This window comes from Balaenoptera musculus, chromosome 9, assembly GCF_009873245.2.
Source record: "Balaenoptera musculus isolate JJ_BM4_2016_0621 chromosome 9, mBalMus1.pri.v3, whole genome shotgun sequence".
Taxonomy (NCBI): Eukaryota; Metazoa; Chordata; class Mammalia; order Artiodactyla; family Balaenopteridae; genus Balaenoptera; species Balaenoptera musculus.
This window is the reverse complement of record NC_045793.1, coordinates 14,739,475-14,754,866: the sequence shown is the minus strand read 5'-3', so window position 1 is coordinate 14,754,866 and position 15,392 is coordinate 14,739,475. Positions and strand designations below refer to the sequence as shown.

The window sequence follows — 15,392 nt, the reverse complement described above, 5'->3', positions numbered from 1 at the left end:
GTAGTAAATTATTACTCCATAGCAGTTTTCCAGTGCTCTGTCTGGGTCTTGTCCTTTCAATACCATCCCAACAGCCCTTCGAGTTTACCTGGGCTGACTGCATTAGCTTCAGTTTAAATAGAAACATCAGTGTCTTTAAGACGAGAATGACATGTGATCAGTAAGAGGCGAGCACAGGGCCATGTGGGTTCTCCTTGTTAATCCAAAGCCTTTTTCTGTCCCACTGTCCCTTACTGTTGTTCCCTGGACGCTCCCCGAACTCCTGCCTTTGGACTTCAGCCCTAACAACACGTCACGTATTGTCTACTGTCCTGCTGTCCTGCTAGAGCACAAACTCCATGAGGACAGGAACTGTCTCTTATTTGCTGAGATATTCCCAGGGCCTAGAACAGAGCCTGACACACAAAAAGTGCTCAGGAACTATTGGCTGAATAACCAAAGGAATCTCCTCTGAGCACAAGCCTTTCAGAACAAATTTGTCCCCAGGAAAACCTCAAACAGGAAGGTCTTGTTATGTTGCTGATTTTGGTAATTTGTATTATTTCTCTGGGACACAGCGAAAGGACTTGGGGGAAGTCTCTTGTCCTAAAATCAAGGCTTTGGGTAGAAGGGTCTGTAATCTTTCCCCATCAGTGACCTACGCTCCATCAATCCAGGAGTTAGACCATAAAAGTACAAAATTGACTTACTACCATGTCAGGCCATCATGGATATACAGGGGAAGGTGAAGGGCAGGCTCTTATGACGCACTGGCTGGGACGCACTCACTCAGACCCCTGGTTTCCCTCCCCAGGGGCCACCCTCTCCTCCAGCCTAACTCTTAGGGGTCTGCCTAGGGCGCCGGAAAGAGCACTGGATTGGGAGGCAGAGCTGGGTCTGGTCTGAGCTCAACTCTTCCCAGCTGTGGGACTAGAAGGAGTGACGTAACCACCATCTTCACCTTTAAAAATACCTGAGCGCCTGCCTACCTCCCAGGTCTCACGTGAGACTAAAGGAATGATCAGCGTTCTCGGTGAGCACAGCCCGCCCAAGGAGCAGGGATCCTGGCCATGATGCCTCAGCCCACCAGGGCGGGCTCCGAAAGGGCCTCTTGCAGCCGCCTGCCATCCCGGGGAAGTGCTCCCAGCAGGAGTCCGTCCCTAGCCAGCTCCGGGGTGAACTTCCCCAGTTCCTGTACGTGGGTACTCAGAAAAATTGGGGAGGCATTTCTCTGGCCTTTCACGCCTCCTCCTGGCTACGGGGCTGCTCTAGGCAGATGGCCTGTGTCCAGGCACTGCCCACCCAGGCATCTCACCTCTTTGGATCTCTATTTTCCTAGCTATGAAATGGGGGCATTGGGCTAGAATGATCATCTTGAAGCTTCCTTCTATTTCTAAAATACTATGATCTGTGCTTTAATTATCCCCACTGCCTCTTGTTTCTCTCCAACTGAGTCTAGAATTCTTTGGCCATTAAATTCTCCTTTCTTGAGAGTTCCACATCTGGGCTTTCTAATTATACCTAGCCCAGGACAGCACATTCCTCTGATGGCCTGGGGTTCCTCGTCACAGTGTCTTTTCAGAACTGATTCTAGCTTTTGCCAAGCCCCTAAGTTCATATTCTGAGTCCACATATCATTGGGGGAGGGGAGATTTTGCTACATACTCTCACACAAATATATGTCCTGCACATATTCTGTGTAACAGGACACACACACACACACACACATGCACACACACACACAGAGCTCTCTCTGATGCCTGAGAATCTACACGCCTGGGCATAGCCGTGTGGGCACAAATATTCTGGGACAGCCAAATGACTATTTTAATGTTTCTTTGTCCCTGCAGTGCCATCTAACTATTTATTTAGTAGCTTGATGCTGTTTCCATCAACAACTTAGCCTTATAGGCAAAGTTCTTCATGTTTATGATTCTTATTGTGAAAAAAATTGCTTGCCTAACATCTGTTCTCAATTTGTTTTTTCTTTCTTTTTATTTATCTGTTCCCTATTGAATTACATTTGCGCCAAGAACAGTAACTTGAATTGGAATCTTCAGTGTCCTTCAGGATTTCTATACACTTCAATACGTCTCTTAATTACTCTTTTTTTATTGTTATGAGATATACATATATATCCATGCTCATGCAGGCAGATTGGTTTGTAGCTTACCTCTGCCTGTCCCCCTCTGGGGAATAAGTTTTATTAACTGAATAAATTAAATGGGTGGGTATATCCAATAGAGTAGAGAGGTTTATCATTATAGGTTTGTCTCAGATAATTTTCCCCCTTGCTGCCCAATTCCCTCGTTTAGCCATAGCTCTGTTTGGGAGAAAGCTTGACTGGAGCTTGAGGTGGCCACAGTTCAGCAGGGCTAGAAGGGCCCTTCGTCTTAAGGATGAAGAAGCTCCTCCAGGCCTGCTCATGTGAACTCAGACCCAAGTCTTCATTAACCCCCTGTTCTCACTACTTAGAAACCCACCGAGGGACCAAGCAAGCATATCCCCAGCAGTAGCCTAGAAGGTCCTTAAAGAAGAGTGGTGAGACCTGTTTCCTACCCAATACCTCGGAAGTCCACCAGGTGTAGAGACTGTGACCCCAAGACTCAAGGGACTTGCCCCAAGTCACCCAGTTCTAACTCCAAATGCAAAGCTCGTTCTACCATCAGGTCCCCACTCCTCCTGGGAGGGCTGTGCACTCCTCCCCTCTTTATGACCTTTCCCACACTCACGTCAGTCTGTGTCTATGTCTTCCAATGGCACAAAGACAGACGAGACGGTTCCCCCACATCTGGAAGAACTCGCTGCGGGCCTCACACCAGACATCGTCCACTCAACGGTTATTTCAGCCTCTGCTGTGCGTATAACACTGAGCTGATGGTGGCGGGAGATACCGCCCCTCCCTTTCCCAAAAGTATCACTCATGTCTCTTTTCCTGAAGAAATCGGGCATCTAATCTAGAAGAAAAACACAAACCTGGTCCAAGTTGCACAAGAATGCCAGGTAATGAGTGACTGCATACGCCATGTCGAACAGGCAACCTGAAGCCACAAATTGGGTAGAATCATGGGTCAGTGAAGGCAGAGAAGCCTTCCAGGAGGAGGAAGTAGTCGAGCACAGACTTGAATAACAGGGAAATGAAGAGGAATAGAGAAGAATGGTCCACCCAGTAAGAACAGTTGGAGAAGGACCTTGGGGTGGGAATGGTGGGAGGTGGAGAAGTTGACAGCTGGAGATGGAGACACAGATGGATTGACCGGTTGCCATTAGGTGACCCTGGAGGGAAGCTGGAGGCTCTCTGCTGACCACACTCTCTGCGGGAGCGGGATCTGAGCAGCACGACTCGGTCCACCACGTCATGGAAACTTTGACTCAAACGAGATCTTTGGCAGAGCCCTTGGGTTGCAATGGGGGCCCAGCTGCCAACGGTGACTCCATGCATAGGCAGACCTAAGACGGCCACCAAGGTAGGCGCCCAGGTGAAGAAGCCAGTGGGGCAGACGTGCAGGTGATGCTCCTGTCAGTTGGTAGAAGAGAAGGAGAAAGAGTGGGCCACACGTTTTAGAAGGGACAGAGACCAGTGACTTTGGGAATGCAAGATAAAGATGAGTAAAGAGAAACAAGGTTCAAGTCTGGCTTCAGATCTGCCAGTGGCAGGAATTGGGAAACCAGGAGGACAAGAAGTGATTTCTCAGAACTAGAAAGGCAGTCACAGAATCATCTTCCCATTTACTCATTGGTACGAGGCACTCTGCCAGCTTCTTGGGGATGAAAGGAAAAATAAGACAGGGCTTTGTCCTCAAAGAACTCACAGAGTAGTAAGGAGCCTGTTAAGAAATAAAATACTGAGATGCAAATCAGTAGAGGAATGGACAAGGTACTATGGGAACTGTGGGAAGCAAAGGGTCCGAGAAGAGTCCACAGAAGAAGGGACAGGTGACCCGACTGTCAGAAAGGTTTTCCAGACGAGATGGAGACCAGGACTTCAAATGGAACCATAGAGAAATAGTGCACGTGTGGGGAACCACAAATAACTGTTTCACAGCAACAGTGCATGGCTGTAGTTCCCAAACTGTGTGCTAAGGCCCCCAAAGGTGCCATAGAGAATTCACAGGGGCTTCCTGGGATATTTTCCATATTCACGGGGAACACAGCGACATCTGTTGGTCATGGTGAGAACTACTTTCAGTGTATGCACATTCTTTTTTCAAATGTCTACTAAGTTGTTACAACATGAATACTTATTAAGTTGTTTGGGCCTAACTGCTTAAAAATGAGACTGTTGGGTACTTCTTTTGGCCTTGCGGGGGGCATGAAAAGTTACTGAGTCACTAAGTGTACCATGAATTGAGAAGGTTTGGAAACCTTGGTGGAAGAGGAGTGGGACACGGAGACAGGTCCTGCAGGGCTCCTTGTTGCAGTCAAGAAGTTGGACTTTTTGCTTCAAACAATGGAAAGTCATTAGAGGTTTACTGGTAGTGGGACAGCACGGTCAGCTTCCGTTTCACAAAGGTAGACTTGGCCTCGATGTGGCTGTTGGTCTGGAAGCAGAGACCTCTATAGGGAGCTACTGCAGTAGTCCTAGTGAGAGAGATGGGGCCTGGGCCCAGGGGCGTTAGAGGTTGGGACTGGAATACAGCACGCTCCACTAACTCCTACTGCATGGCCAACACCATAGCAAATGTTACACATCAAAGTTATAAAAAGACCAGATCCCTGCGTTTAAAGCACACACAACCAAGTAAAAAGGCAGCCAAGAAAACAATTACAATTAGTAGAGAACTGCTAGGAGTTAACCCGGCAAGATAAAAAGAAGGAGGGCTGTTCCAGGGAGGCAGGGGAACAGCATGTGCAAAGGCCCCCATGGATGGGAGGGGTGATGGAGAGTTTCAGTAAATCAGGTTGATCATCAGTACTGGCTTTTGGGTGGTGGAAAATAGGGAGGGATGAGGCCAAAAAGCAAGGCAGGGCCTGGGTTGTAAAGGATGTTGCAGTGATACAATGTGCTAAAGGCTCCCAAAGGCCTTGATGGAGACAAACCACTGAAGGGTGTTAAGTAAGGAGTGATGCAATCAGACTCGCATTTTACAAAGCCCTCTGTAACTGAACCAGGGCCCACGTGTAGACAAGCAGCAGGTCAGGAAGACAAGCCAGAGTGATGGAGGCATAAATCTGAGAAAGCCCATCCAGGAAGTGAAGGACCAGAGACTCCACCAGTATCTGAGGGCAGGAAAAGGGAGCCGACCGGGCCCCGGGTACCGCAGAGAGGGAAAGGGCTGACTCAGTCCATCAGGCTCTGTAGGGCTCTGTGAGGTCAGGGTCAGCCCCCAGGCATGAGTGCCCCGAGGCTTCCCTGGGCAGGAAATGCACACCTTGATCCGAGTGACAGGTGGGAGTTGGAAGAAAGCAGCTCCCGACTCCAGGGACCTGTGACTGTCACTGGCTCCTCAAGAAAAGTGTCCCTGGCAGCTTGAATGGGCTGCGCCTCTTGGCTAACTCAAGACTGCCTTGGTCCAATGACAGATCAGATGGCTAATGAGAAAGGGCAGGATGCGCCACCAAGCCGAGCAGGGACAGATCCGCAGGACTGCGGGGGCCGTGCTCTCTCGGCAGCACTGAGTGCCGCCCAGCCAAGGGCCCGCTCCTCTGAAAGCTCCCAGCACTGGACGCCTGCTTAGCTCCCTCTGAACATTTTGGAGGTTGAGAGTCTCCGACACTCACCACGTGATCTCCAGCAGTCAACGCCCACCCTTCCCCGCTGAGCTGCCCACCACTTCGGTGTCTACAGTCCAAGCCAGAGGTCAGGCTTAAGGGCAGGACAGCAGTTACCCTATTACCATCCTCCGCCTGCTGGGACACAGCCCTGTCACCGAGGCAAGGGTTCATCAGTTGCTCGCTGTGTAGCAGCTGTCAGAGTTGCTGGAGACCCTCATCAATCCTTCAGCCCCTACCTGGAAACCAGAAGTCTCTGGAAGCACATTCAGATTTGCTTCTGCTAAAGCGAGGGAAAGGAGCAGCATGTCACCCGATCTCCCGGGGCCACTTCTCACCCAGCTCCTTCATCCCTTACAAAGCGGCATCAGTCGGGTGCAGCCCCCCACCCCGGGAACAGGGGCCTTCACTCCTGACGGGGAAGTTATCATGACCTCATGACCGGCATTTGCCTAAAACCCTACTGTGGACAGTGCATTCTCATGTTTCTCATCTGACCCTCATAACAGCCTCTTTCATCAAGGAAATTGGCTCAGGAAGGTTGTGGTTCGCTCAAGGTGACACAGCTGTTAAATCACAGGGCAGGGCCTTGAACCCAGGTCCTGGCAGCTGCACCACTGCCAACACCCACCTCGACTCCTGAAAGACTAAGTGGGGCCGATCCAATGACAAAAGTCTTTTTTCTTTCCTTTTCTTATCACAAAAGCACTCATTGTCAACCACTGGAACATTAAAGAGATGCACAACGTGAAAAGCGGAAGTCCCCCACGATTTCCTGATCCAGATATACGCACTGTTAGCTAATGTATCTTACTCCAGGGTTTTTCCATAGATATCGTTAACACGCCTGAGCCTAGCACCTGACACAGAGTATGTGCTCAATAAACGCTTGTTGAACGAACTGTCAGATAGGCTATTATTTGTTTCCACAACTGTAGGGTACTGTTTCACAGTGTGCTTTTCCATTCAGCTGTGTGACTTGGACACCCTTTCGTGCTGGTGCCTATAGGTGCCTCGCGATCAACAGCCTTTAGAGGTCAGCCACCCCTGATGGGGGCAGGCCTTCCGGAACAGGGCCAGGCACCCACCTCGATTCCCGGAAGGCAGCTGTGAACTAGTTTGTTCAAACTGCCGGGCCAGTTTTAAAAAAAAGAGAACGGCTAATTAAACAAGTCAAACAAGTGTTGTTTTTGTCTGCACAATACTTCACTGATTTGCCGAAATCTTCTCTTGCACCAGGTGCTTCAGAGTTGAGTAAGAACCTTCTTATGTACCTACATAAGTATAAATGCATAACTGGCTAAGAACTTTTTGCCCCCCAAAGTGACTATACATACATTTAAATTAGCGGGAAGCAAGAAGTTACCTTCATAATTGGGCTGGGGTTATTTAAACAAGAAGCTGCTCTGAATTTCCACCTTTAAAAGACACAGTCTGCGCAGCTGGAAGCCTGGTTGCCCGCACGCCCCCTCAGCGCTGGAGCTGCTCCACCAAGGCTGGCCTGGGGAAGCGTGTCGCCGGGGCAGATGGGCGGCAAGGTCGCGGCCAGGGGCCCAAGCTTTGGCAGCCGTCAGACTGGGATCAGGTCCCTGTCTTGGGCAATTTCTTAATGTCTCTAATTCTCAGCTTCCTATTCTGATAAGTGGGTATGATAACTACCTCGTCCATTTTCTATGAGGATTAAATGAGATCCTACAGGCCAGTACACTTAGAACAAGGCCTGGTAGGTAGTGAGCACTCAATAAGCACTAACGATTGTGGTTTCCCCAAAGGTTCTGAGAAGGGTCCTCAAGCCATTCAAATACTTCACTGATACAGGATGTTCTTTCACGCCCTAGAGAGAGTAGACTTAAAATTCAAAGACCATAATTCAATTTCCTTTTTAATTCATAAGAATTAGAGGATTTAGAGATAGAGCAAACTGCGGAGATTGCCTAGGTTTACTCCCATATTTCAGAGGCGAGGAAGCTGAAACGCAGGGCATTTCCAGAGTCTGCCTACGATGGTTGTCTGAGTGAGTAGCAGAGCTGGATGATCCTGGGTCCTGACTCCCAGGCCCCAGCCCATGTGCCTTTGCAGTATACCACCCCATCCCAGGAGGCAGTAAGACGCGGCCATACGTTCACACCAGTGTATGAAACTGAGATCAGACCCTCGTGGGGAAGTACGTTTTGTGAGGCAGAATGGCATAGGTATTCCAGAAGGTTGAGAAGGAAAAGGGGTACCGTATTAGTTAGGACTTCTGGATTACAAATGATAGAAACTCAACTCAAACGAACTTAAAAGCACAAGCTAACTTAAGCTTGGAGGATGCAAGGAAGACTACAGGAAGCGGACCTTGACCTGGAATTTGTACATCCTTGACATTCTCCATGTTTGTCTTAAATTCTTGCTTGTCCCTGTTAGAGCTTTCTGCAGGCAGTTCTCACCATGTGGTAAAAGATGGCCACCAACAGCTCTGGATTCATATATTCCCAGTTTAGCATCTCCAGGAGAAAAACAGAGCTTTCCTCATGCAGTTTCCATGTATATACATCCAGTGAAGGATTCTGACTGGCCCTGACTCAGTCATGTGTGTCCACCCTGTGGACCAGTCACTGTTGCCAAGGAGATGAGATACCATGATCGGCCATGCCTGGATGGTGAGTCCATCCCCGTGACCAGAGGGACAGGGTGCTATCGTCGACAGCTCCTTCAGCACTGCATGGGATGGGAGAGGGTGCTTCTTCCAGGAGGGCTGGGCAGACAAAAACAGTGGAGCCATCCAGGCACCCAAAAGGAAAAACAAACTTCATTTACAGGTTTCTCTGTTCAAGATCTTTCCAGGAGCTCCTCAAACTGCAGAAGAGTATTTGTGTAAATATAAATTCACAAGATTACACAATTTACATGTAAAATGGGGCCAGTTTTCTCACGAGGTTCATAAACCAGCTCTGAAGCAATTCTAAAGAAATTGTGACAAAATTGTTTTTAGCATTAGCAATATTACTAGAGAAAAGCACAAAGACTCCCCAGGTGCCTACTTGGAAGGACAACTTTCATTTGAATGTAGAAGTATTATTTTGTTTCTTTTTGAAAAACAAAAAAAATTATCTTGGTAATAACTAAATCAATACAAATATATTACCAAAGTATGTGTGCATCCCAATGTAAATGTTTCCTTTTAGATCTAAGAATTTAAGGAAATGAGGATGGGTGTGAATTTTAGTTAAATATAAAGCAGGGTTTTTAACATGGGGTTTGTGGGTCCCCCAAGCTGGTTACTGTCAGTCAATCAGCATCTCCTGCAGAACTTATTAAATTTAGAGGGGACTGGGTCCCACCCCAGAGATTCTGGTCAGGTAGGTCTGGCTAGGTCCAGACATCATTATTTTCTGAACGCTTGGCAGGTGGTTTTGATCAGTCGTTGAGGCTGAAAACAACTGCCCTAGGACAGTGTTTCTTGAAATGTGGGAGTAGTCATCTTGCATCAGAATCTGGAGAGCCTGTTAAAATGCAGATTCCTAGGCCCCTCCCAGGCCTACTATATCTGCTCCAGTGAGGAGCAGAGCTGTGACTCTATAGTTTAGTAAGCTCCCAAGTGACTTTTATACATTTTAAATTTGGGGGGCTTCCCTGGTGGTCCAGTGGTAAAGAATCTGCTTTATAATGCAGGGGACGCGGGTTCGATCCCTGGTCAGGGAACTAAGATCCCACATGCTGCAGGGCAACTAAGCCTGCGTGCCACAACTACTGAGCCCGCGCACCTCAACGAGAGAGCCCGCATGCCACAAACTACAGAGCCCCCACGCCCTGGAGCCTGTGCGCCACAACTAGAGAAGACCCATGCGCCACAACTAGAGAGAAGCCCGTGCGCCACAATGAAAGATACTGTGTGCCACAACTAAGACCTGATGCAGCCAAAAATAAATAAAATAAATAAATAAATAATAAATCAATCTTAAAAAAATAACCATTTAAAATTTTTGAGATAATTATAGATTTACAGGAAGTTGCAAAGAATGTACAAAGAGATCCTGTGTACCATTTACCCAGTTTCCCCCAATGGTAACCTCTTGCATAACTATAGTACATTATCAAAACTAGGAAATTGACATTGGTACAAACCATAATACCTATTCAGATTTTATCAGATTTACATGCACTTGTGTATGTGTGTGTCTGTGTGTGTGTGTAGAGTTCTATGCAGTTTTATCACTTGTAGGTTTGTGTAACCACTACCACACAGCTAAGATACAAAACTGTTCCATCACCACAAGGCTCTCTAGTTTTACCTTTTATAGCCATACCACCCCATCACACACACACACACACACACACACACACACACACACACGTCCCTATCCTTTGGAACCTACTAATCTCTTCCCAATCTCTATAATTTTGTTATTTCAAAAATGTTATATAAATGAAATCATATAATATGCAACCTTTCTAGGTTGGCTTTTTTCACACACATAATTCCCTTGAGATCTATCCAAATCATTGCATGCTTCAATAGCTTGAGTTTTTTTTTTTTATTGCTACATAGTATTCCATTGTATGGATGTATCACAGTTTGTTTTACCATCACCAGCTGAAGAACATTTGAGCTGTTTTCAGTTTTTGTTTATTACTAATAAAGGTGCTATGAATATTCATGTGCATGTTTTATGAGAACATAAGTTTTCATTTCTCTAGGACAAATGCCCAAGAGCACGATTGCTGGGTCATATGGTAAATACATGTTTAGTTTTATAAGCAACTGCCAAACCATTTTCCAAAGTGACTGTAATGTTTTATGTTCATGTCAGCAATGTATGAATGATTCAGTTTCTCCGCATGCTCATTAGCATTTAATGCTATTTTTTAAAAATTTTAGCCATTTTGAGAGATGTATAGTGAGATCTCATTGTGGTTTTAATTTGCATTTCTTTAATGGCCTAATGATGTTGAACATCTTTTCATGTGCTTACTTGGCATACATGTATCCTTTTCAGTGAAATGTTTGTTCATGTCTTTTGCCCATTTTTTAACTGGATTTTTTGATTTTTAACTGTTGAGTTTTGAAAGTTCTTCATATATTCTAGATGTGAGTCCTTTGTCAGATGTATGGTTTGCAAATATTTTATTCCAGTCTGTTGACTGTCTTTTCATCTTCTTAGCAGGTCTTTCAAAGAGCAATTTTTTATGACATCCAATTTATTGATTTATGTCTCTTATGGATTGTACTTTTGGTGTCAAGTCTAAAAACTGTTTGCCTAGTCCTAGATCCCAAAGATTTTCTCCTAATTTTTCTAAAAGTTTTGTTTTACATTTAAGCTCATGATCCATTTTGAGTTGATTTTTTATATAAGGTGTGAGGTTCATTTTTTGGCCAACGTATTGGCCAAATTTTTAAAAAATTCTATCATGACTTATTCCAAAAAATGTTTTTGTATATCACTTTTTACAGCATAATTTTCTTAGTGGTTACATAAATGTACGTGCTTAATTTATCACTATCTACTGGTATCAATGCTTTACCACTCTGAGTAACGTGAGGAAAACTTATTTTCATTTTGATCCCTTTATCCTCTTTAGTTTTAAAATATAATTATCTTAAGTATTTTCTCTAAATATATTGAACACCATATCAGATGGTGTTATAATTTTTGCTTCAATCATCAAATTTAAGAAACATAATTGTTTACCCACTCCATTGTTCTTCTCTCCTTTCCTTTCTGAAGTTCCAAGATTTCTTCTGTTATCATTTTCCTTCTGTTTGGAGAACTTCCTTTAGCCATTCTTTTTGGTTTTGGGGGGGCGTTTTTTTGTTTGTTATTTTTGTTGTTGTTGTTTTCTTTTTGGCTGCATTGGGTCTTCGTTGCTGCGTGCGGGCTTTCCCTAGTTGTGGCGAGCGGGGGCTACTCTTCGTTGCGGTGTGTGGGCTTCTCATTGCGGTGGCTTCTCTAGTTGCGGAGCATGGGCTCTAAGTGCGCAGGCTTCAGTAGTTGCGGCGCGTGGGCTCAATAGTTGTGGTGGGCAGGCTTAGTTGCTCTGCAGCATGTGGGATCTTCCCGGACTGGGAGCAAACCCGTGTCCCCTGCATTGGCAGGCAGATTCTTAACCACTGCACCAACAGAGAAGTCCCCTTTAGCCACTCTCGAAGGGTAAGTCTGTTTGTGACAAATTATCTTAGTTTTCCTTCATCTGAAAATATTGTTATTTTCTCACCTTTCCTGAAGGATATTTTCACCAGATGTAGAACTTGTGGTGGACAGTTTTCTTCTTTCAGCATTTGAAAAATGTGTCACTTCCTTCTGGCCTCCATGGTTTCTGAGAAGAAATCTGCTCTCCTTTAATTGGTGTTCCCTATAAATAATATGTTATTTTTTCTCTGGCTGCTTTCAAGATTTTTTCTATTTTTTAGTTTTCAGAAGTTTAGTTATGATGTGCCTTGGCATGAATTTCTCTGGGTTCCTCCTACCTGGGGTTCATTCAGCTTCTTGAATCTGTAAGTTTTTGCCTTTTGCCAAATTGGAGACATTTTCAGCCATTGTTTCTTCAATCCCAGGTGACATTTTAAGTTTGAGAAGCATTGCTCTAGAGTGGGCTTCAAGGGTCCAAGAACACCTCAAATTTTATCTTAAAATGCTGTGAATGTCCATTTTTCTTAGGAGAATGTCCACAGCTTTCACTAGATTCTCAAAAAATTCCATGACACACCCCATAAAGTTTACAAAAGCATTGGTTTATGGTCTTATTGGGTTATTTTTGGTCTTCTTGGCTAAAACCAATTTTTAAAAACTAGTTAGTATTCTTTCTTCTACCACATCTGTTGAATTCCTGTGTCCCAAAGGTTTCTCTAACCGTTTTGGGAAATATGATCACTCAGATGAATATTTCTGAGTGCCTGACATGTGCCAGACAAATATTTTTTTTCCCCTAGTTAGTGAGAAGGGGAAGAGTTAAAACATTAAAGACACTTTTAGCTCATGAAAAGTTTTAAGTAACTAAGAAATCAAAGTAAACTTTGCTGCTTTCATGTCGTGTGACTTTGTTCCTTACTGCTCTGAGCTGGATACGCCAGCGATCACATTACATCCTGAAAATATAATTCCATATACAGTACTAAAAGCGTGGCATTATGCAGTGGGCCCACTTGTCATCACTCTAGTTTGCTTTATACAGTTGGTAGCCAAGCACACATAGTTCCTCCAAGCAGTCTTGTCCCTGGACAATTGCACAACTGATTCGTCTGCCTGGTACACCCTCACTCCCCTTTGCCACCCACCTTCCTGGAGTAACTCTTGCTCATCTTTCAGAACTTACTTTAGGAAGCACCACCTCTAGGAAGACTTCATTCTCTCTTCTCCAGGGGTTGAGTTGGGTGTGTTTCCAATGTCACCCATGCTTGCCAGATGTCACAGTGTATGGTGATTACCTAATTGTCACTGCCACCAGACTGTGAGACCCTTGGAGGCTGTGACTGGGTCTGCATGCTTTTGTGCCCCCAGCACTTTAATAAACATAACATGGCCTTAAGCGCAGCTTCCTGTGGGAATTCACCACCACCACTGACTGGCTAAGCCTTTCCTCCATTTCTTCATTAGTGTCATAAGTATCTCTTGAGCTCCTTCACATGTAGGTGTAGCAACCATATGTTCAACCCTTCCCCAGCAGGCTTAATCGTTCCTGAATTCTCACAGGTGTTTATTAATTCACTTTAGACTCTTTCCAACAACCAGTATACAAGTTACTGGTCTTCTCTTGCTAGAATGCCTATCTCCCTCGTTTTGGAAAACATGGACAACACTGACCTCTGCCATTTTCCTCCTTGGTCTTACTACTGGATCTTATGAATTCCTTATTATTGTGTTTAAATTTATAGATCTGTCTTTCCTATCAAGGTATGAGCTCCTTGGGGGTAAAGACTGCATCTTATCCACCCCAGAGTCTCCAGGGACTGGTACAAGGCAGGATTCCATAAATGCCTGTGGGATGAAGTTTGGTGTTAGATCATCACAGCTCTGCTCTTCCTCAAGCTTAGCACATGCATTTCCTCATCTTCTCCACACCTTTACCTCCTATTTATCTTTAATCCTTCATTCTAAGCCACTGTGAATTCTTTATGGAAAGGAGAAGAGGGCAGATAAATACACCACATTTTAAAGTAATTTTCTTATTCCTCCCAGGTACTATCTTGGTCGTCGGATGTTTATTGTTATCTCTGACCCAGACATGATCAAGCAGGTGTTGGTTGAGAAGTTCAGTAACTTCACCAACAGAATGGTATGTAATTTTCTTTCTTCGTATGGATGGATGGGGAATCATTCTAAGATGCAAGGACAGCACATCATGTCTAACAGGGATGTGATTGGGCCTTTTGTAGGGTTTAGATCAGTTCAACTCAAAACTGTGCTCCCCAGTGAATTCGAGTTTTCAAAAGAGATATATAGTACTGCTACAAAAGAATGGCATTTACATTTAAGAAACACTTCAAGAAAGCTAAAGCTCAAGAGGAGTTGGGGCTAATAAAATTCTAAAACCGGGAGGGTTTTTAAAGCTGTGTTCAAAGCTAGAGGAATCCAGAGGGTCAAGTGACCTCAGTCAAGTGACCGAGGAAGACCGAGCAAGGTTAATAAATATCAGAGGGAATGCAAAATATCAAGCTTCCCGTGCTTACATCCTTCCCAGAGAGTATAAACATCTTAAGGCTAGAAAAAGAAGACAAGTAACATTACGAGGGAAATTCATCCCCAAGTAACAAGTCTCTAACCCACTAAAGGATGTACATACTCCATCTTTTTTTGAAAGCACATACCCTGCTTTTTATCTTTGATGAGAAATCAAAAAGCATGGAAGAGGTGACAGAAAATGGCAAAGCTCAGTGCTGTCCATATTTTCCAAAAATGAGGAGATGAGAATTCTAGTAGAGATGATCAATAACTTTCATTTTGATTTTTGGAAAAAGTCTAAAGTGAGTTAATAAATAGTTGCTTGTGAGAATTCAGAGAATCACTATGCGCCAACCATTTTTTTTTTTTTTTGGCAAATTAAACTCATCTTCCATTCTTATTGGAGTAGTAAGCAACGTATGCACTCTTTTGTTGGTTATTTGACAAACTTCTGCACACTTGCCATATATACCAGGCACTGTCTAGGTAATGATTAGAAAGAGATAGAAAACTCAGTCTCGTCCTTAAGGAGCTTATAGTCTAGTGACAGAGGCAGAGAGGAAAGAGATCAGTACAATATGGTACGGTGAGCATGGAAAACACTGCACCATCCAGGATGGGAACCAGGAAAGGCTTATTAGACGTAAGGTGCCTGGGACTGAGTCTTAAAGAAATTAGTAGTAGCCCCCTAGCTTTCTGTACTGGTTGAGCTGTCCAGAGTGGTTTTTTTTTCTCATTCAATTTCACAGGAACTTATGAGACTGGTACAATTATCATCTGTATTTACTGACAAAGATACTAAGGCTCAGGTTAAGTGACAACCCTGGTCATATGACTAACAGGAGGAAGACTAATGGGATTTATGTGCCATCTCCCAACTCAAGTCCAGGGCTCTTTTTACTGTCACTATTGTAACACTGCCTAGGTGACATCTCTGGATTATCAGGGTTTCATTGAGTAAGTGTTACTCGCCCAAAACACACTTATCTTCCGGCCCCAGAGCACCATGCACACTTCCAGGCGCCACATGGCCACTAGAAGGCGATGATCTGGGAGGGGGTG

General features: G+C 44.8%; 1 protein-coding gene across 1 annotated transcript in view; it reads left to right on the top strand.

Annotated features, from left to right (window-relative positions):
- The window catches only part of TBXAS1 (thromboxane A synthase 1), a 148,843-nt gene that overhangs the window by 53,182 nt on the left and 80,269 nt on the right, over nt 1–15,392 (top strand). The window contains exon 4 of the mRNA XM_036864550.1: nt 13,848–13,944. Coding sequence (XP_036720445.1) covers nt 13,848–13,944 — 97 coding nt within the window. The remainder of the gene's footprint in view (nt 1–13,847; nt 13,945–15,392) is intronic.